The sequence below is a fragment of the Psittacula echo genome, assembly GCF_963264785.1.
Source record: "Psittacula echo genome assembly, chromosome: 8".
Classification (NCBI taxonomy): domain Eukaryota; kingdom Metazoa; phylum Chordata; class Aves; order Psittaciformes; family Psittacidae; genus Psittacula; species Psittacula echo.
This window is the reverse complement of record NC_137744.1, coordinates 24612900-24636169: the sequence shown is the minus strand read 5'-3', so window position 1 is coordinate 24636169 and position 23270 is coordinate 24612900. Positions and strand designations below refer to the sequence as shown.

Below are 23270 nucleotides of genomic sequence, written 5' to 3'. Positions count from 1 at the left end.
AGATACTGGCACCGGCTGTCCAGAGAAGCTTTGACTGCCCCATTCCTGGCAGTGCTCAAGGCCAGGCTGAACAGAGGCTGGAGCAACCTGCTCTAGTGGAAGGTGTCCCTGTTCATGGCAGGGGATTGGAACTGGATGGTCTTAAGGTCCTTTCCAACCCAAACCATCCTACAATTCCATGACTTAATTGTGCAGACTAAGGAAGACCAAACTTGTTTCACAATGTAATACCAGTATACTTGAGCTTAACATGATTTTTAACTGGGTAGAAGCACAAATGTGATTTGAAATCAATCTAAAAAATCCTATTTTCTGTTAACACCAAGTACTGCAACATGAGCATCATAAGGATTCAAATAGCTCAGGGTCAATGTATTCCACAGAACATTTTCAGTCTTAACTTGCACGGAGTTTCTGCTAACTTGAACAGAACATCTATGTTCCAGAACTCTGACCTTAAATTTTGTATTAAATACAGATACTCACATTAGCCCACATCTGTAAAGTGGAAGGATCAATCTTATACAACTGATTAAAGTTACAGTATACAACAGCATCCTCTGGTAAGCCATACTGAGAACGGGTAGTAACAATTATAGTGCGTGGAACTTCTTCACCAGTGGCTGCTTTGTTGTTTATCTAAAGAAAAATTAAAAAAAACAAACAAACAAACAAAAACCCCACGAAAACCAAAACAAACAAAAAACCCACAACACTATTGCAACACTGAAAGTGCAGGAACGAGACTGGGCAGAGAAACACTGCACCACCCCTTAGCACCACCCCTTAGCACCACCCCTTACTGGAACCGTACCTTTGGGTTTTATTATACCAAATAATAATTATCTACCTTCCCACAACAAGAATTTAACTGCTATGCATGCATGCTTGTGGATACCACAACATTGCAACCACCAAGGCACACAACACCGAGCATCTTCATGCCCTTGCTGTAGCTCCCTGAAATTCTAATTAACTAACTGAAAAGATGAATCATACGAAAAGGCATTACACACAGACTCCTCCTCTCCTTAAGGTCACTTTATTTCCGTGAACCAAAAATGAAGTTAAGCCTTCACGGGGGAATAAAAAAAAAAAAAAAAAAAAAAAGAACCAAACACAACTATCCAGAAAGCAAAAGGGGATTTTCTTGTCTAGCTGCATTTTTGTGGTTCGTTTTTTGGCTTTTTTAGGGGTGGTTTTTTTTTTTTTTTTTGTAGATAAGCACAGAACAGATAGTCAAGACTGAAGAGACAGACTAATATATAACTGACAGGCTGTAAGGAACTAGCCAAAAAGCAAATAACAGGAGGTGCTGAAAATGAAACTAGAAGAGTTATATATGGACTTTTCAAAAAGAACTTATCTTACAGCCTTCACAAACAATAGGTATAGGCTAATAAAAAACCAGCAGAGGACAAAGTTGGGATAATCAGAATACCACACGAAAGTCTTGAGGATTAGTAAAATGGAAGTATGATTGTTAAATTTTTTATTTTTTTTTTAAATAATGACAGCCAACGGTGGGATCAAAGATAAACCACAGACAGAACACAGATACAGAGTCTTGTTCAGTTGGTTTTTTCTTTCTTCTCCATATATATTTAACATTTAGCTCAGTGGCAGGGCAGCCAGCCAGAACAAGCATACTGTTTGCTAATTTGACATGAATGACAATGTCTCAGTCACTGACTCTATTGGAAGATGCAAAGATAATTTAGTTCAGTAAGTTAGTAACAGTGCTCCCTTATAGGTCACTGAGGAGACCTCAAAAACACAATGCAGAGTTTTCATTGACCTATGCCCAAAAGTAGCTGATATTATATTAGAACATGCACAAAGAAAGGTTGTATTATTGTGATCAAAATATAGAAATCCTGGTTTAAAAGCATGCCAACAGAGCTTATATTGCTTCATCTTAGTGGTGGAGTGCCAAGACAAGAATTCTCTATTATGCTCAGAGGAGAATAATTTCAGGAAAAAATGCTAATAAACTTATCAACCGAACTAAAACATAAACTATTGCCAACTTAAATGAAAGCTGAACTGTGTTCAGCTGTGAACAAAACTCATAAAACAAAACCAAGGTGTGATACAACACATGGATAGAACAGTGATAATAAAAGGTCTTGTGTAAATTAATATGAGTCTCCTGAAGACTGTAAACTAAAAATTCGGAAGTCTACAGAGTTATGCCAATGTCAAAAATAGTGTTTTGAAAAAGGAATAACTGTTTTGAAAAGGAAGAAGTATTAAACAAAACCAGTAACTGTCACTATCACTAAAATCCCACGAACTGTAAAGCACTGTGGGCTGGTGGTATAGTACACACTTCAGAAGGATGTAAGGAGATAAATAAACAATGTTGAGACACAGTGGAATAACTTTGCCTGTATTATCCGTCTTTCTTTTTCTAAAGGAAAATCACAACTGAAACTGAGTAACAGCTCACAAATGCCCTGTAGGCTGCAGGCAGTGAGTACATCTTGTCTTCAAATTCTGAACAGCCAAGTGTCTTGTTTACGCAACAAGATTAAATTCCTCTGGACTTCAGACACCTCTTGATGTAACTTTTCTATCTTTGTGGAGGAAAGTTCATGTTCCAGTACATTTGTGGCTTATAACATATTTGTGAGTTTCCTGAAGTATGAGAACTAAACAAATCAAGATGGAAACAGACAGACAGTATGGAGGACATTCTTCCTTGCTATGTTAACACACACACATATATAAACCCCAAGAAAATGAAATGCCTCACCTGAGTAGTTGCTAGTCCATTACTGATGTTGAATCCATTGATAGTTATCTGAATTTGCCCACGATTAATCATCTCAATTACAGCTTCTGCAATTGTGTTCATAGGAATGACTGGCATACTGAGAGCAGCACTGCTGTCTGCATTGTCACAACTGTCAGGACACTTCATCTAAGATAAATCATGTAAGCATCAGAGAAAGCACTAGCTTCGGTCCCTAAGACTAAATACACAAAGGAGTAGCTCTCACCTTAACAATCTTGACATCAGGGAGGCTGTCAAGGAAAGCCTTCAAGTCAATGCCATTCAAAACAATTCTGTTATCATAAATATGACCATTGGACTTGAAATCAATGACTGCTTTTTTCTGTTAAAAAAAAAGTTTTAAAAAAGTTAAAAGAGCCATTACCAAGTAATATATATACTAAGTGCCATTTTATAAACACAACTATGGAAAACACCTACTTTTCTTGCCTTATCTTCCAACATACCTTCAGATGGGGGAACATGTTGGCATGGTCTCCAATAAAGAAAGTGTTTGGCATGTATGCCAATTTCTCTGAATACTGCTCAGCCACCTCAACTGGAGAAGTTTCTTTATCTGTGATGATATAATCCATGAATAATGCCCCACTGGTTCCAGGATAGCCTAGCCACATTGCCTAAAAAACAGGAAAGCAAGGCTCCAGTCCCAGGTGCATTGCAAAAATAAAGGAAGTTACAAATCAATGCATTTTAAGTTAAATTTTCAACCTACAGATTCAAGTTCTTTCTTGTGCTTTATCAACTGAAGAGTAATCACTAATCCCAAACTTTCACAACCAAGACAGTGAACAGTTCAAGGATGTTCTAAAATGGATTTGGCTCAAGCAGCAGACCAAATTATCCAATTACATGAAGCTATAGCCAGAGTACTAACTAATCAGTAATTACAGCTTCTCTTAGCTGAGACAACTTCCATAACCTAGAGTGACTCCAATTCAGGCGTCTCCTATTCTCTTTCCATAGGCATTTTAGAAAATCCTTTCACATGGATTCTGAATAACTAGAATTTCTGTAAGGCTAAAGAAATTTTAAAACGCAACAACTTATTTCCACAACTGCTTCAAATACCTTTTCTTTGTTCTCACTAATGCAAGAAAGACAGTGGTGTACAGAATTACAGAGCTCTCTTTCAGGACACAGTCAACTGCCCATAAAGCACATAAAAACCCCAAACTACTTTGCTTCAACAGAATGATCCTATTTGCCTCACACATGTCAAGCCCTAAAAAGTCTCTCTCACAGATCAACATGAGCCTTCAACATTTTTTCCACTTTGCCAGAAGAAAAAGAGAAACTCTTCCTATTCATAAGGGGTTTTTTGGAGATACAGAGCCCTCTAACTTAGTTACCTGAATAGGTGCTGGTCTCAGCGCAAATAATTCGTTTCGGGCTCCTTTGGTGTAACCATTCATATTAATGAGAATGTGTATCCCATCCTGATGGATGCGGTCTGCTGCTTTTCCATTGCATGGTATCTGAAGGGAAGAAAAAAAACACAACCAAAACCAAAACCAAACGTAAGTTATTTTTGTTTTCAGGCTTTTAGTAATAAATGTGGTTAGTCATCAGCATACCAATGGATAAATACCAACTGCATAGTGTAATTTAGGTGAGACTTAAATCCTATACCTCTATAAACCAGGAGTAAAAAGCCCTCAACTCAAAAAAACTCCTTGTTGAAGCCAAAATGTGAAGCAGTTGATGACAGAAACTTTAACTGTGGTACATGAAGATTGCCTCCTCAATACTTAAGTGTTGCCAAGCTCAGCAAGTCATGCAGAAAAATATCACAAATGGACCACAGAAGAAGCTTCAAGCAACACTGAAACTGCTTCAGTTCTTGGCTAAATCAAAAGCAAAGAAGAGCAGGAACTTCACACAAGGTATTACAAATGACTTGCAAGAACAGAAGTAAAGCCTTAGAAATTACAATGTACTTCTTATCTAATACTGAAAGGCAAACAATTTCCAACAGTTTTAAATTCCCCCAACTACTAATTATATAATTAGTCATTATCTACAAGCAGATAAAAAAAAATATTTGAGACATCTAGCTCAGCAGCAGTAAAACAAAAACCTCAGGCTAGAAACTGAGGCTATTTAAACTAAAACAGCTCCACTATCACCACTCCTGTAAGCCTTAATTAATGATCAAAGCTTGTGTAGGCAGTACAAAACTCAACTGGTAGATTCCCAAACTAAGGCAATGCACAGAAATTCCTTCAAACTGAGGATCAAGAGTAAGCCAATTAATTACTCTGCAGCTACCGCTAATGCTGACTCACTCTAAAATTAGCATGCACCATAAAAGTACTTCACTTTTGTAAAAAGGGAAAGCTACTTCACATCTTAGAGCACGGTAAATGCATGCACATGAGCAGCTATATCCCCATGTAGACAACAATCAGAGCTGTTGTATTCTAACTTTCATTGAGTTACACTGCTAATGCAATAGATCATTGTAAAGCAATAGCAAATGATTTCTACCTGTTCGACCTTTCTGTACAAATCTCTACATGTTGCACAGTAACCTAAAAATACAAGTTTGATGCCTCAAGAAAACTCAATGTATCACTTTGGGCAAAGGAAATAGTTTTTCCTAGAGAGCTGTTAGGTATAACAACAAATATGAAATCGCTGCTCTCTTCACTATAATCCAGGGCTTTCAACATCCACAGCTGCAAATGCAGGATATGGATGGCTTTCCACAAGCATAACTAGCACTCTAAAAAAACATTTTAAAAAAATCGACTTTACAAAAATCCATCTCAAAGAGCAATTCTGCTAACATCAATTTAGCGTTTTTACTTATGAGAGCAGGTTCTGAACAACTTGAGTTTAAAAACTACACATAAGTGTCATCTGTCAACTAATCTGGGACTGTCCTAGTGCCAATACAGTTCCATTATTAATGTACACTGATTATCCCATGCTGCTTTAGGGTTCTGTTAGTTATCTTAAAATAGTGTAACAGCTCCTTGACTTCTGTACATACTGAAATCCTCATCAGTTTTCACATGGAACTTAAAAAGAAAAACCTAAAAACACCTGTAAGTTACCAAACATTTTGGTTTACCAAATGTTACCAAACATTAGCCTTTTGGTAGATATTTTACTAATCACAGAGGTCACGCAGTAACCACTGCATCCCAGGTAAGTCACAACACCAATATAACTACAAACTCCCAAATTGTCAAGACTAAAATCCACAGAATTCAAGAAATTATTTCAACTAAACATCTCAAAATTACAGGTTGATATTTTCTTCTTTTAGGTTTGCTAAAAGGTCAGCACATAAAAAAAGCTCACCTGAGATAAGTCAATGAAATGATTTGCTTCAGCCATCACTTTTACACGGAAGTTTGTACCATCATCAGGGCTCAGGGCGTAACAGAATACCTACAAGGCACCAAAATTGTCTACCTGCAACAACTTGGCAACAAATCACTTTGCTCTAAAACATATGGTATTGCAATTTTAAATTACACTAGCAAAGTTACATCTAGTTTCATATTAATTCATAAATCATAGACTCACAGAGAAGTTAGGGTTAGAAGGGACCTTAAGATCATCTAGTTCCAACCCCCCTGCTGTGGGCAGGGACACCTCACACTAAACCATGTCATCCAAGGCTCTGTCCAACCTGGCCTTGAACACCACCAGGGATGGAGCATTCACATCCCAAAATGTTGTAATTTATAAAATTTTAACTTATAATTTATTTGCTTGATTTATAACTCAATTTATAAATAATTTATTAAATTATTAATAACTACATTATAATTTAATCTAAGTTTTATTTAATTTACACTTAAAATTTATAATTTTAAATTATATTTTATAAATTTTAGCATTTACAAATATATATAATTTAAAAATAAATAATTACACAAATAAATAAACTGCATTATATTTATTTGTGTGGCATTTACTAGCTGAGAAAGACATCAAAAGGGAAGGGGAGGAGACAGGCATTTTGACATATTTGCACCAGGCCCCAGTTTTACCTAGTTCTGGTGCTTGAGTATGACATTGCATCTTACATAGACATATATATATATACAATATTCTCATCAGTGCAAGGTATAGTAATTTTAAGAAGTGTATTTGCATAAGTATTAAATTTTCCAAGAACCCCTTTTACAAGACACCTTTGAATTTGTAATTAATGAGAATCACAATGATGACTCAGGTTAAACAGACAAGCTAAGCCTCAGGGAAGCTTTTTAACAGATTCTTTAAATGGTGACTAGTTCTCCCCAGTTAAGAAACCGCAAATCTGAGAAATTCAAGGTTCAGAAATCATGCAAACAGGCATTTTTCACTAACATAGCACATACAAATATAAAAGAAATTGCACCAACAAAATTTATTGTCTTGCAAGACAAAAGCATGGTTTTAGTATAATAATAGAGAACTTCTATTTGCCATTTAAATTAAGCTCTGTAGAGCTTTAGAAATCCAGAACAAGACAGCCTGCCCTTTGTCTTAAACTGATTAAATAATATATTCTCCCCACACCCCACGTACTGAGACCACCAATTTGTTTCATGAAAAATTCCACTTCATAGTCACACTTCTGGTAATTCAAGCATGCAGCTTTGCCATAAGCATTTCAGATGACAAAGACTTCACAACAAGGAAAAAGCAAGAAGGTAGGGCAGAAAAAAACACAAAACACACAAAATCAAGAAAGATCAAAAATCAAAACGAAACACACCACAGTTTTGCAAGAAGGAAAGACTTACAGTCCCTTACAGGGATAAACAAATTCTCAGGTCATGGAAAACAGGAGCTCAAAACCAAGGCAATTTAAACAGTCATGGGGAAAACAGCCTAACTGGGAATTAGATCTATTTACAGACTAAATCCCTTAACAGGACACACAAGTAATTATAGACATAACTGTCCTTAGTATTGCTAAATTGTAAAGTCTCCTTCTGGAGTAAGTGTGATATATCATTTACTTTTGAAAAAGCAATAGCCAGAACCAACTGAAGTTTGTATTTGCAATTCAGGTAGCCCAAATTAAAATACCTGTAAAACAACAGCAGCAGCACAGAGTGAACAAAACAAAACAGAAAAAAAAAAAAAACAAACAAAAAAACCCAACAGATGCCTATCTGTAAACCTGAAGTAACCAGCCAGTAGTAGCTTGATACTAAAACACATCTACACAAACAACAGCTGCAGAAACTTAAAAAAGGTTTTCCAGGGACCATAAATTCTACTGTAATTCTAAGGACAGGTATCTAATTTGCCTACTTTCTAAGTAACACTTCATATTGGTAAAAGAGGATGACTCAGGCTGGAGAACTCTTCAACCCATAGGATAAAAAGCCCACTAACAGAAGGAAAAAAAAACCCCAACTCGAACCACCCCCCCCAAAAAAACAAACAAACAAAACCAACAAACAGCCTAAAAACAAAATTTGCCCTTCCCTAGTTTACCTGTCTGCACCAAGAAAAAGATGCCACTTACAGCCATATTTAAAGCTTTAAGCATGCCATTTATATTTTTACCTCAAATTTGTCTGGGTTATGCATGCCTGGGATTGACTGCATTAGATGTGAGGTTGGATGGTTTCCAAAATCAGAGCTCACATAGCCAATGCGAAGTCGACCTTCACTGGCCTTCAAGTCCTTGGGATGCTCATATGATGGCTTGTGAAGAACATTAATCTGTCAAGAAAACACACAACTGTTCATAAACTCAAAAACCAAAATCAAATGCTAAACAGAGGGATAAAAACCCCCAACACTTGAGTTTGCAGAACTAGCCTTATCCCACATTCAAGTAAGTGGTCTGTGGGCACCAGTTGTTTCAAACCTGCATTGTATGTACTCCACTGGAGCAGAGTGTCACATCCACAAACTGTGATACGATGCATCATGTACCTACACTCAGCCAAAGACAGACATAACTACTCCAAGCTGACATTACTGCTTTACTACCAGTTTATTTTTCAAGTATTCCATTTCTGATTATTAAATATACTGATACCATACCACTATGACCAGGAAGTTCTCAAACTACAAACCACACTTGTGACCAGAACAGTATTTCTGTCAAGCACCACCGCATGTTTTCTGTTCTTATGCTCACCACCTTCCCCAGACATCAGTCGGTATTATCAGCCTATTAAGACAAGCCAGTTTGAAAGCTAACTGTTACCTTCTGAAGTTTAAGATTTTTATATTAGCTAACCAGACCCCTCCACTGGCTGACAGTGCATTTTCAATTACAATTGGCAACCTGCACAAGTAAACCATCTCAGCATTCAAAAGCGCCCACAGCTATGGCCTTCTGGTTGAAAAGAAAAAAGTTGCATCAAATTTTAGTTAAAGAATTTGCCATTGACTGCAACTGCACTCTTAGCAGCTTGAGGTGCTGTGCAGACTTGTGGAAACAGCACACAGTTAAGTAATTCAGCAAGAGAGTATGTGGTTTTGGAAGAATCTAGTCTACTGTACACAAAGTACTTCAGAACAGAGTAACAACAAATACTTCCTAATGTGATGCATCACCCCTGTAACACTGCTGCCATAACCACTTTAGCAAGTGCATTTTGAAAGCCCAGAGCTAACTGAACACAAAACTCATGTTCCAGCAAGGATTCACTAGAGGCAAGGTCAGGTTACAAGCATTACAGATGCTGGAAAGGACCAGATTTTGAGAGATACTATCACACAGCTGCCTGGATTTATCTTACTGTCAGGAAATAATTTACTCACTCTGCTTTTCCAATACACACCTCATACATACTTTTCAAAATTAGATGAGTAACAGTATGCACCATCTCCCTACAGGACAGTGACTCAGAAACCTTACAAAGGCTAACGCTAACTATGTAAGTATTAGAGTTTCAGTAGTGTCCTGGTTTAGCAGTAGCAGTCATTTTTTTCTCCTTAGTAGCTGGTGCAGCGCTGTGTTTTTGACTTTTGGCCTGGGACAGTACTGATAAAACCGATGTTTTCAGTTGCTGGTCAGAATGTTTAGTCTGACCAAGGACTTTGTGAGTCTCATGCTCTGCCAGGGAGGAGGGGAAGCTGGGAGGAAGCAGAGACAGGACACTTGACCCAAACTAGCCAAAGAGGTATTCCACGCCACAGCACGTCATGGCCGGGATGTAGAACTGAGAGTTCCTGGCAGGGCTAGATCACTGCGGGATGGGGGTGAGGTACTGGTTGATGAGCGGTTGTATTCTCTTCCTTGTTATTTCCTTTATCATTATTATTATTGGTGGTAGCAGTAGTGATTTGTGTTATACCTTAGTTACTAAACTGTTCTTATTTCAACCCGTGGAAGTTGCATTTTTTTGATTCTCCTCCCCATCCCTCCAGAAGCGGAGGGAAGAAAGGTGGGGGGGAAGTAGACTGCATGGTTCTAATTTACAGCCTGGGCTTAAACCACAACAAGTAGGAACAGGGAAAACTGAAGTACTTGAATTGCAACTTCCTACCTTGTCCAAACACAGATTTCCATGTCTCTCAGCAATAGCCTTCCTAAAACTGTGAGAAAGGGGATACAGCATGCTATGATGTGGGTGGACAGAAGGCAGTCTATTTTTCTCCAGCTGATCAGCTACAATGCTAACCAGCTTCTTCATTCTTTCATCATAGTCTGTCCAATCACAGACAATCTAGAAAAAGGGGAGAAATTGATAGAGTATTAGGACAACAGCTTCCCTTGATCTATACCACATATTTCACAAGTTGACACTAATGCTTCTTTCACAAATGGAAGTGAAAACTTCAATAATAACTGTTGGTTACTATACAGTCTTATCTTCTGATTTAAGTCTTAAGTCCACTCTGTAAATTTAAATTAGTGATTTGTTGAAGTGAGCATACTTAATATTTTCTGCAGAGGAATCTTAAGAAATACAATCAAAACCTTATCTTCCTCACCTGCAAACAGTGAGCCAAGTTGCAGTAGGCATCTGGGAAATCAGGTTTCAGTTTGAGAGCAGTGCGGTAAGAGGCAATGGCTTCTGGTATATTCCCTGAATCCTGTAAGGACACAGAAATGAGTCAGCAGATAAAAATATACTCAGGGTAAGTACACACAATGCCCCACCATACTCTTAAGAGTGAATCATTTGCATGTGTTACCTTGTGAATAGAGGCCAGATTGCTGTGGGCATCAGCAAAAGCTGGGTTTATCTGAATGGCACGGGTGTAGCACTGTAGAGCTCCTTGAACATCCTGCATCTCCTTCAAAGTATTTCCCATATTAGAGTAAGCATCTGCAAATGTGGGGCTGATTCTGAGAAATAAAGGTAACATACATTAACATGAACAATAAAAGCTCCTCCTCCAAAGAGAAACCATACTAATTTTTGGGTTTGCAAAGCAACTATCTGAGTTAAAATATGCTACTATAAGTCACATTCTGTAAAGAGCTATGGTACTTTCCTGTTAAGAAAGACCGGGACTATTACAGATAGCATCCATTTACCTAATAGCCTCTTTGTAATGCATCAGAGCTTCCTGTAACTTTCCTTGCTGTTGCAGAACACTAGCTAAATTTGAATGCGCAGCAGCAAACTCTGGAAACACCTGGAAGAAAAAGTAGAATCTTTCAAGTTTCTCAAGTACATGATATCAAAAAAATACTTGTGCATTTCTTAATCTTCTTTTTATGACTTGAGTCTCTGAACAGATGTTCCTTCACTTATGACCGAAAAGGGAAAAAAACCCTCATCTTATTACACATTCCCAACTTGAATTCCACAGCTCTCCCTCCCCACATTCAACTGTACCTCAAGAGCCTTTCGATAAAGACGGACAGCTTCCTCAATATTCCCCTGTTCCCGTTTGATGTTTGCTAGATTGTTGAGAGAATCTGCATGAGTGGGACAAAGTCGCAGAGCTGTATTGTAGCATTCTTCTGCTTCTACCACCTTCAAAAAAACCGATACTGTTAATATGGTAATTTTTGTTGTAACAGCACTGCTTATGGGGAATCATTATATCATCACTTTTAACAAGTTCAAGGTGGAGATTTCCAGAATTATTCTTCCTCATGACTGAGGGTAACATCTCATCGTGATAGAGCTGGTGACACTTGGGGTCTAAAATAAGCATTCATGTACTTTTAAAAAAATTTAAAAAGAAAAAAAGTACTCCTTACACTGCCTTTCTCCTTCAAGGCATTGGCCAAGTTACAATAGGCATCAGGGAAGTGGGGTTGCAGTTCAATAGCCCTCCTGTAGGTGTCTATTGCTAGATCTATTAGTCCTTGCTCATAATACACACAGGCAAGGTTGCCATGCACAACTGCATGATTTGGACTCAAACTCAAAGCTCGTAGATAAGCTGCTACAGCTCTGTAACAAGAAAAACAAGGTAAACAATTATCCACAGAACAGCAATTTTATTCACCTTGGTCATAAAAAATGATTTACATAAAAAAACCCCACCAAATAGGAATATGTATTAACTCACATACAAATCTGTCCTGTAAGATGTTACTGAAAACACAGAAGAGTACTGCCTGAATTAAAAGGACAATCAAGGGATTATGATGAATGCTATTATAAAGCTATGATGAATTTTGTAATGACTAGCAGACTAGAAGAAGTATTTCATAAAACAGGAATGTCTTCCTCCCACCTGATGTTGTACAGTGATAAAAGTAAGTCTTTGGAAAAAAAGGAAACCTTTCATCTACTTTTTTTAAGCACTCTTCATTACTAGGACAAGCATGAGATTTTTTCCACTTTTTTCCAGTTCATTATTCAACTGCAACAATACAAACAGTATATCATTACATGTCTTTATTGTCTCCACTAACCTATGTATCATGCTTTACTTACAGTTCAAACTTCACTTTATTCAAAAGTGAGATTTTTAATTATATGCTCCTATAGCACTATCAAAATGACAGATGTATTCAAATCCTATTTCTAAACAAATCACAACAATATACATAGTAAATAAATTCTCAAAAAGGTGATGTAAATTCCAAAATGCTGAGGAAACATGACCCTGTTCGGTCCATTAATTCACTGTTCAAGAGCAATCATTGTATCATTTACAGCGTGCAATGCAGCTAGTTAGAATAATTAACCTGTTCCCTGCAAGCTTGTGTTAAATTTGAAGCCACAAACTACAGCTTCCAGAGATTATAATCCAATTAACAGATGCAATATGGTACACTGTATATAAACAACACAACCTGGGTCCTCTTCTAGAAGCAAAAGTAAGATTCATGTATCAGATGAGAGGTCTCAAAACAAGTTAGTTCAAAACAACAGCGACAGTACTGCAACCCAATGCAGTAAATATGATGCAGGCACGTAACAAATAGAGAATATTCCACCAGATGCTTAGCTGAATTTCAGCTTGTCATACACAGAAGAAAGCTTTTAGAAGAGACTTTTATAGATTATATCCTGAATCACATAATGAAAGCAGAGAACTCAAGGGCTCATGCCTTTCTCAGGCATCTACCTTAACCCTCCCCAGCCTGTATTTCTGTTGTGGTTTAACACAATCGTGGTATAACACAAATCACTGCTGCTGCCACCAATAATAATAATGATAAGAGAAATAACAAGGGAAGAGAATATGATACCGCTCGCCGGAAAAGAGAGCCCGACTGAAAAGAGGACGTGCCCTTCCGGGTAGCTCCCAGTTACATCCCCGGGCATGACATGCTGTGGTATGGAATACCTCTTTGGCTAGTTTGGGTCAGGTGTCCTGTCCCTGCTTCCTCCCGGCCCCTCCTCCTCCCTGGCAGAGCATGAGACTCACAAAGTCCTTGGTCAGTCTAAACATCAGTGTTATCAGCTTTGTTCCCAGGCCAAAAGTCAAAAACACAGTGCTGCAACAGCTACTAAGAAGGAGAAAAACTGACTGCTACTGCTGAACCCAGGACAATTTCAAATCTATTTCCACCAATACCTTCAGAAACTATCATTTTTAGTATCTTATAAAGTACAAGAAAGTAACAATAAATACATTCCACTGGATTATATATTTTATCATTCCAGTAACTCACTATATATATATTTCAAATAGCACATTTGCTTGCTTGGCTTATAACAGAAGTCTCTGCTATGCTGTCCAAAATGATTTTACATCAGGAAGCTAATTTTTATCTTGATACATCTGACAGGGCACTGAGAGCAACAATACTTATCTGCTTACCTGTCGAATATCCTTGCCTCCTTCAGGACATTTCCCAGATTGATGTAAGCATCCAAAAAATTTGGGTCAAGTGTTACAGCCTGAAAATATTTTTGAGGTTAACAGGTTTTGAGCATCAACAGAAAAACATCTCCTATGAAACCTAGCTGGTTGTTTCTTGTGGTTGTTTTTTGTTTGTGGTTGTTTTGGTTTGCGTTTGTTTTGGTTTTGATCTGACAAACCCAATCTGTAAGCATCTAAGACTTTATCAATTACCAAGTAATTAAGGAAAACTTAAGTTATATAAATCATAGAGCATCAGCCATTTACCTGTAGAAATGACAGCATACACTATATTCAAACTTACTCGTTTGCTTACCCAGTCAGTTGCAACTACTGCAGAATTAAGTGTTAAGCATTCATTTCATGCTAGGCTGATCATACTTAACACTCCTGCCTACCCATGCTATGCTCCCTTTAACTTGGTTTTAGGCAAGAAAACACTAAAAAACCTGATCCACATCCTTGATCTACCACAAAATAAGACAGCATTTTAAAACTTCAGTAGCACAGGAAAATAGAGACAGATTCACAAGAGCAAGAAAAGAGCAAGTTCATTGCATATGTAGGGAAAATTCAGTAGACATTAAACTAAAACACTCCCTTCCAAACAAATAAAGTGCAAAAAAAGATTTAGACCCGACAAAGTTACAGAAGATGCAGTAATAAGCTATATCTGAGTATTTGTCAGGCCACGCTTACAATCTTTCTTACAGGAACTATTATTTCCAAATTAAAATACTTCATAATCTACCACTAACTAGGCAGAGATTAAAAAAGAAAAAAAAATCCCAAGCAGTTATAATTTTTGTAGATCTTAAGTCATGACTACCAGAAAGAAAATGTCACCACTTTTTAAATGTGGTCTTAAGTCACTTCAGAAGCTTAAGAGATTATAGAAACTGAATTAAGATGCAACTTAGATACTTAGTGAAAGGTATAAGAAAATTAGTTAATGACATCAATACAGAGAAATCTGAACAACAGTGGTGAAAAATAATTCTGGAGAAGAGGAATTAGTGTGACACTTAAAACTGTTCTCCTCTGTTACTCGAAAGACAGTAATACCTGAAACAAAATCACAATGAAAAATCAGTTTAAGCAGAAAGTTGTTCCTTCCTCTCTCCTATCAAACATGCAGAATTCCCATCAGATTAGGCTTTGAAAAATTTATTCCAGAAAAGAACCACGAAACAACTTAATGAATTTTCTTATATTTGACATTTGTGTGAAGTCCTTAGGGCAATTTTAAATATATCTCTCTAGTGGCATACAGACAGCCTGAAACATTGATCAACACAGGATGGTAACTAACGGGATGTTAACTAACAGGATCATAAGAAGTTCTCTGGTGATCAAATTTCTATCACCTACAAGCAAACAACTGCATGGACAATAAAAACTAGCAGCAAAGCTGACTGGCTGTAGAGAGTTACCTTTTCAAAGTGATGAATTGCAAGCCAAATTTCTCCTTGAGCATTGAAAACACAGCCAAGATTACTCCAGGCCACTGCAAAGTTTGGTTGAGTCTCAATTGCTTTTAGGTAACAGGCCTTGAAACAGTTAAAGAAGAGAGATACAAGGGAAAGGGGATATTTGTAAAAAAATTAAAAAAAAAAAAAAAAAAAAAAAAAAAAAAGAGAAAAAAAAAATTGTTAGTATGCCTTCTCTAAACAGCCAAAAGTGACCCTGCAGTATAGGCTAGCTTGCGCCAAAACTAATGCGCTGCAAACTGCTGTTGATCCTGCGCCAGCGCCAACCAAAACCCAGGTGCAAGCCCACCATTTCTCAGTTATGCTGCTAACAAATTAACATACCTTTAGACACCAGGTCACCACAGGAATCATCTCAGAAACAATTCAAGTAACTTAGCACAAGTATCTGCCACCTTTAAGTGCATAAAAACAAAATCCCTATGGTGTAAAAACAACTTTGCTGTGAAATAAATTATGAAATTGTGAAATATTCTAAACCGGATAGAAACTACTTAAAAAAACCAGAAAAACTACTGAAAAAGATTCTTCAGTTCTAACGGTCCTTGTCAAGTGAGCCGATACACTCAGTGGGTATCTTATTTCACAGCTTCACATACATTTCATCATCTGCAGCTTCAAAACCTCAAATGACAGGATTGCATGAAGGTTTAGGTCCCTGTAATGCAAGCGCAAGAAATCGCTGCGCATCCTAAACAGCACGGCGCCACGCTATCGCTGCGAACTGCTTTGCTAGATTGATTGCCCCTAGGTCCAGTGAACGGCCAACCAGAATCATTAATCTACCAGGCAGGCCCATACAGAAACTTGCATGTTAAATTTGATGTCTGGACTCTAAAATGAATTACAACCCAATTTTATCCAAACGGCTACAGCCTGGAGCTTGGGCAGTCACCCAATCAGAGATTAATCATCTAGTCAACCGTTCACGAGGGCTTAATCGCACGCAATGCGCGTTACCGCTGCGCAGCCTTTGCGCTACTGCAGGATCACAGCGCATCATCAGAAGAGCAGAACGCTGCAATCCAAACAAAGAAGAAAAAAAGGAAAAAAATGAACAACCAGAAGAGTTAGAAGCTTTTACTATTAACTATCTCCAATTATTTCTTAAATAAATAAATAAATAAATAAATAAATAAAATTAAAATTTACTTTTATTTTATTTCTTTGAAAGAATTTGTGGCTACTAGTATAAAATATTCTTATATTACTTGCTTGTAATTAAATATTTTAAGCTGTTTCTGAAGCCACAAGACAGAAGATTCAGGCATGGAGGCAAATGGTTTTGCTGTGGCAGTTACAAACCCGTTACCATATTTCTCATCATGTGACTTTTCGGTGCGTTCCTTGCTGGAAGAGGAGGAGGAGGTGTGTGTCTGCCCTAGATCCAGGCCTCGAGCTCCCTTCAGCGAGGCACCTTACGCATGGAATAGGAGGTTTCACCCACCTGAAACCTTCTAAATACAATATCAGTGGTGAAAAACCAAAAACAAGAGAGAAAATAAAACAAGATCATTAGTAAGAGTTCAACAAAGCAATTGCATTTTTTTTGGACATGTCTTAACACATGGGAATGAGGACAATCTGTGTGTAACAAGGGAGACATGCAGACAGGAGAGGGTTAATCAGGGCAATTGCATACAGCAGGGACTTTTTTTTTTTTTTTTTTTTTTTTTTTGGAAGAAAGGCTCTGAAATATCTACAAAGAGATTCAATTTTAGTTCAAACTGTAAGGAACCTGCTGGCTTGATCTTTCAAATGGACTGATAACCAAAGAAACACATTGCAATTTACTCAAGATGTTTTTCCTCATTTATTAAATTCTCACAAAACAGAATAACACTTTCAAACTAGGTGTCTCCAGAGCTCTGAAACAAAGAAGTCAGCAACCTAAGGCAGGCGCAGTATCTTGGCCTATACCAGTCACACTAAAGCTGCAGTGAAGTGCAATTCATGTTAGCTGTCCGCTTGGTGGGCGGACCAAGCGTCACCAAGACTGTTCAAACCCTAAATGCTGCTACAAAGTATTTTCAACCTGGATCCGACCAAATCAATCAGGCTGCCCTAGGACGGTACACACATCCAAGTTGTGATGAGAAATCAAAAAAAATAGCGAACTTTGAACCTGCACTCCCATTACCCCATAAAGATCACAACCCTCCCCAAATGGTGCTGCAGCCAAACAGACAGCTACGCTGTTCATACACTCCACTTTTTAGCATGCGCGTGGGGCTTGGAGTGACAGACATGGAGTCCAGAGTGTTTCTGATTTCTCCACACTCCTCACCCCTGCAGCGCGGACGCGTAAGGTGGCTTGTAACAAGACAATTTCTTTGTGCAATCCAAGTTTTAATATGCCAAGAATTTTAAACTCATCTTGGTGTTCAAATTTGCAGTTTAGGAAACACAAGACTGCTAGAAGCCACCTTTCCACTACAGCAAGTTTTCTTTCGATCAGTTCATTTCTCAAACAAACCAGCTTTGTCCTTCTGATTTCTTTATTTTGGGGGAGGGGAGAGGGAAGACATGAAGATACTTGGGGGGGGGGGTGTCACATACTGCAGCTATTGATCATTTATTAGCCTTTCTTCCGCTATAAAGGGAAGGGAAAAGTTAAAAAGAATAAAAATCTTTAAAAGCCAATATTACAAGGAAACATTTGGATAAGTTTCTTCTCCACTTACAAGCCACAAAGGACTTCAGAAGAGCAGCGTTTTCAGTAGCACCTGCATTGTACAGGGATCTCAAGCTAAACACATGCTCTCTGCTTGGCACGAGCAGGCAAACCTCAGATTTGAAGGACTGTAACTTATTTCCAGGTAAAAGCATGATGGAGCCCCTGGCCAATACTTCAGAATGGTATCAGATAGTCTAGTTCAGCAGAAAGGCTGGGTAACGTTCCATTTCTTGACTTAAACCAACTTTTAAACATGGACATGCCATATCTTGCCCTACAACTACTTTGGGGTGTTTCAGTGCCTTCAGTTTTCAGCAGTTTCTCAGATTGTCTGTAGATCAACGCAGATCTGAAGACTTGGTGCAAAGTTCAAGTTTTCAAAACACTGATGTTTACATGTATTGTACGCAACACCTACCTTGGCTTCTTCCAAGCGACCCAGGGCTTTGAGCAGGTTCCCCAGGTCACTACGAACACAGTACAAGTCCTGAAACATCAAAGTCACACTATCAGCTTCAGGACTTCAGGCATCCCAAAGGTCTTCACAGAGAACTTTCCAATGAAAACCCCAGTCCTCTACTGCTTATTTTAAATAAATAAATACATCACGAATGTTAATTATTTTTTTGACCTAATACTTACAGCCAACAGACCACCTTACTGATTTTAGTACTGTAACAATACAACCATAAGAAAGTAGAAAGAAGCAAAAAAGCAGTATTTCATGTAAGTCCTCTTCATATGGAAACATAAAACAAAAAACAAATGCCCCTTGCCACAAGCAGCTTAAGTTCTTTTGCCATACACAAGTACGAATCATAATATACATACAGGATATATATATAAGTACGAATCATAAAATCCCAGACTGGTTTGCGTTGGAAGGGACCCTAAAGCTCATCCAGTTCCAACCCTTGCCACAGGCAGGGACACCTTCCACCAGAGCAGATTGCTCCAAGCCCCAGCGTCCAACCTGGCCTTGAACACTGCCAAGGATGGGGCAGCCACAGCTTTCCCGTGCACCCTGTGCCAGTGCTCACCACCCTCACAGGGAAGAACTGCCCCAGCTCTCATCTCAACCTCCCCTCTGGTACGTTAAAGCTGTTTCCCCTTGTCCTACATGCCCTTGCAAAAAGCCATTCTCCAGCCTTCTTGAAGCTCCACACCCACACCCCCCTCCCCGGTGTGTTCTTTTTTTTTTGGGGGGTGGGTGGGGGCTTTGGTTTTGTTTTTTTAAAGCACTACTGCAAACCTGCATTCTTTTAAATAGGTTTTAAATAGACTTCATAATGATTTTGCTTCCTGTATCCCCAAAGCAGTTTTTCTCCCTTTTTTTTTTCCACTAATCCATCCATTTTCAACAGTCTTGCAATGCGTTCTGGTTTCATGTTTCACCATCTAGCAGTAAAGACCAGAGAAAATGGGGACATTTCTGTCAATGCTAACAAAAGAAGTTTCTAACCTAAACAAATCTCCTTAAGAAAACACCATCTTACAGTACTTCTAACCAATGCATAAACTCTACTACCCTTAGCATAATGAATTTGACAAGTTCACCTACCCTGAAGAACATAGACTCTGGGCTCTTGCTGGACTGGGTTTGCATTTGCTTTTCCAAAGCAAAAAGAATATATGCACACCAGACAAATGCTGTGTTTTAAGTTTTGGTTTGTTTTTGTTTGTTTGCTTTACAAAATATATGACCAAATAGCAAGCAGATACCTTCATCATGCTGAGTAGTACTAAACAAGTTATTTGAGTTTGATACAAAACGAAGAGAAGATAGCAGTCTGATACAGTTTACTAAAAATGTCTATTCAAAACAGTTACAATCAAAAATCCAAATACCAGATCTATTTTATACAAGTCTCTTTTAGACAAATACTCAGCTTCAGCCTATGAAACATAAAAACGATGTTTCTCTAAACCAGCCCCCAGTGGAAATCTAAGGAAGGCCACTCTCACCACCATGAAATTTCTGACACTGTGATAAGGTAATACCTGATGATTTTTTAAGAACTCACATTCAAGACTGAGCAGTGATTCTCTCACTGTAATAGTACCTTGAAGCACACAAAGCTAAAGTATGAGGTCATTCACTGAAACATCTGACTTCAGCTTAGAGAGAGAATTCTTGATTTTTTGTTATTTCAACAATACAGATAAGTACACAATCAGCATCCCTTACTGTACTGCAATATAAAACTTCTTGTAACACAAGCCTTTCAAAGATCCTTAAGAGAAGTATTAAGTAGATCATCAAGTTTATGGTGTACAGGTTAGAGGGAAGGTTTATCACTTGCTTGAAACCTGTTATTTGTGTGTCCTGTGACAAGAAGTATGGAGCTCTTCTATAAAAACAAAGCATTACTTACAGGGTTGTACTGAAGGGCAGACACATATGCCTGTACTGCTCCTTCCATGTCACCTGCAGCTACCAGCGCAGCAGCCAAATTAATATATCCATCAATGAAATCTGGTTTGAGGCGTAGTGCGTGTCTATAATGCTCAATTGCTTCTTGTAGCTGTCCACGTTCCTTGTACACATTGCCTAGATTCGAGTAGGCTTCGGCCAACAGTGGATTCTGTTTAATAGCCAAAGTGCTGAAGTGAGCAGACCTGGAAGAAAATTCAACAAATTGGCAAAAAAAACTAACCAAACAAAAAGCCCAAACAAACACCACCTACTTTCAGTGTTTGCCTGGTTACCTAGTTTGTTAATGAACATTCATGCTTAACTGAGCCAAACATACAGCCAACAAATCTGGCTTTACAGAGCTGTGTTATGTTTAAGGTCCTAGCTTAAATTATCACCTTCCCTGCTCCTACTTGAGATTCTGCTGAGGAAAGATAACTCTCATTTACAGTAAGTAGGGTTCAAGTCACCTCACCAAACCTGAACTTGATGCACTTGGAGAAAACACTACAGAAATCCCGTGAAGCCTCTTCAACATTTGTATGCTTTTAAGCAATGTCCCACTCAATATTCTTTTCAAGAAGCAAGGCACAACTGACAGATATAGATGTAAAATTCCGTTGAATCTTCCCCCATTTTATTTTCCCTGTATCTGAACTGCTATTACAACTTCATTCAGAAGCCTATATAAAACAAATTTCAGTCCAAAGGTCATTAGCACAAACACATTTACAGCTAGATCAAGAGAAGTTAAAAATGCTCGAGACACAGAAAGCAGTATCAGGAACAGGCAAGCAGAAAGAATATAGATGCAACTTTCAATGACAAAAATCCTTAACTAAGCATGCCATTTCACAGCAAATAATCAGTCTTGAAACTTAAAAAAAACAACAAAACCATAAACCCCACACTGCAGGTGGCATAAATAAGCCTTTATTTACACATGTAAATACCTCCAAGTACACACAAGTATGGTTGACTTAATGCAGGCAATATTAAAATAACATGAGAATAATGGCAAGATCTGTTGTTTGTTGTAAAGCTAGCCATCCTAATTTGTATTTATCTTACCCTAACAAAATTCAAAAAGGAAGACCATTATTTTTGACCAGTCCTTACTGCTGCCATGAAGTTAGTATTTGCATTCAGTGATAAAAAAAGACATCAGTGTTAGAATACAACCTTTATTAGCTATGCTCAGTACTATCAGAGGAGCAAACTACAAAGAAAGCTTGACATAGCTCCTTAAGTCTCCTACCTGTCCAATCTGCGACACTGGAAGTGAATGGATGACAGTAATAAAAGCACACCAGTGTTATCAGGCTCTTGTCTCCAAAGCTGCATGCAGTGTCTCTCTGCTGCTTCAAAGTCTCCTGCCTGATACTCACGATGAGCCAACTCCGCTAACCCTTGGAAGGAAAGCATACGTTTCGTTGGTTCTGGAGAATCACCAAAACATTTAAGGGGGGAAAACAAAAAGTTAGATAATGGGAACAAAACAAAACCAAACACACACACATACACACAAAAAACCAAAACCACACAACATCCCCCCCCCAACCAATATAAAAGCACATACATAACTGAAGGATGAAAATGTTTGAGATGACATAAAACACTACAGCACATCAAATTTTGAACTCTCAGATGTTCATGCCCCAACCTATTACTGTTATTTTTAACATTACCTGTACAAGTCCATAACTTCATCAGATAACTATAAGAAACATGTAGACTGTAATGGCTGTGAGTATTTGCAAACATTTTGCATTGACCTCAAGTATTTTTAAAGATATTCCTGACATTCAGGTTAGATATAAGGAAAAAATTCTTTACTGTCAGGGTGGTGAAGCACCAGAACAAGTTGCCCAAAGAACTGGTAAATGCTCCATCCCTGGCAGTGTTCAAGGCCAGGCTGGACAGAGCCTTGGGTGACATGGTCTAGTAGTGAGGTGTCCCTGCCTATGGAAGGGGGTTGGAACTAGATAATCTTAGGGTCCTTTCCAACACAAACCACTCTATGACTCTATGACATGATATTGTACTTTGGTTCATAACAGTAGTAGTGCTAACAGAACAATGACTTTCCTTCACTCTCCCCCAAAACTTTACATCTTATGATTTTTAATATTAAAAACAAGTTCTAAAAGCTTAATAGGGAAATGAAGGACAGCAGACAAAGACTTCAAAGGATTTCAGCAAAAGAAAGTTTTCGCTGCACCAAAAGCAAAAACCCTTAAAGGAAGGTAAAAAAAAAAAAAAAAAGTCATTCCTTGAATCCTCTATAATTAGTGAAAATTCCCTCACAGAACAAAAATTGATGCTGGTGAGCACCAATGTGATGAGAGACAAACACACACTTTCAAGGATTATGCAACTGACCTACAGAAAGAATCATTAAACAGGGTACAGGAAATGAGTTACTGCTTCTGGAGGCTTGGCTGGAATGGGAGTGACAAAATGGTAGTAGTATTTAAGATCCAATTGTGGAGAGCAGAATACTTCAATAGAACACCCCCTTAAGTGTGAAAAGTAAATAAAATTTCTTACAAAGCACAGTTCTTTATTAATATACCACAACTGTTCATCCCAGGAAGAAGTGCTGGCCTTCCAATTCTGTCTTTATATTAATGACTCATACTATTAAAAGGTTAATTAATGCAAGTCTCTCTTCTCTGCAGTCACTTA

General features: G+C 38.1%; 1 protein-coding gene across 6 annotated transcripts in view; it reads right to left on the bottom strand.

Annotated features, from left to right (window-relative positions):
• OGT (O-linked N-acetylglucosamine (GlcNAc) transferase) overlaps window positions 1–23270 on the bottom strand; it is a 31012-nt gene that overhangs the window by 4197 nt on the left and 3545 nt on the right. For 3 of the 6 annotated variants that reach the window (XR_013957497.1, XM_080624447.1, XM_080624449.1), the window contains exons 2-19: window positions 21841–22021; window positions 20542–20785; window positions 18585–18653; window positions 15433–15549; window positions 13958–14037; window positions 11937–12132; window positions 11566–11706; window positions 11262–11362; window positions 10916–11069; window positions 10712–10813; window positions 10264–10443; window positions 8324–8482; window positions 6110–6199; window positions 4150–4275; window positions 3247–3417; window positions 3006–3122; window positions 2759–2926; window positions 487–639 (exon numbers count right to left, since the gene is read on the bottom strand). Coding sequence is in view for 5 of the 6 variants with exons in the window: in XM_080624447.1 (XP_080480573.1) it covers window positions 487–639; window positions 2759–2926; window positions 3006–3122; window positions 3247–3417; window positions 4150–4275; window positions 6110–6199; window positions 8324–8482; window positions 10264–10443; window positions 10712–10813; window positions 10916–11069; window positions 11262–11362; window positions 11566–11706; window positions 11937–12132; window positions 13958–14037; window positions 15433–15549; window positions 18585–18653; window positions 20542–20785; window positions 21841–22021 (2549 nt within the window). In the remaining variant the exon portion in view is untranslated. Of the gene's footprint in view, window positions 1–486; window positions 640–1480; window positions 2655–2758; window positions 2927–3005; window positions 3123–3246; window positions 3418–4149; window positions 4276–6109; window positions 6200–8323; window positions 8483–10263; window positions 10444–10711; window positions 10814–10915; window positions 11070–11261; window positions 11363–11565; window positions 11707–11936; window positions 12133–13957; window positions 14038–15432; window positions 15550–18584; window positions 18654–20541; window positions 20786–21840; window positions 22022–23270 lie in introns of those variants that run through there. The other 3 variants (XM_080624448.1, XM_080624450.1, XM_080624451.1) reach the window with 2 other exon arrangements.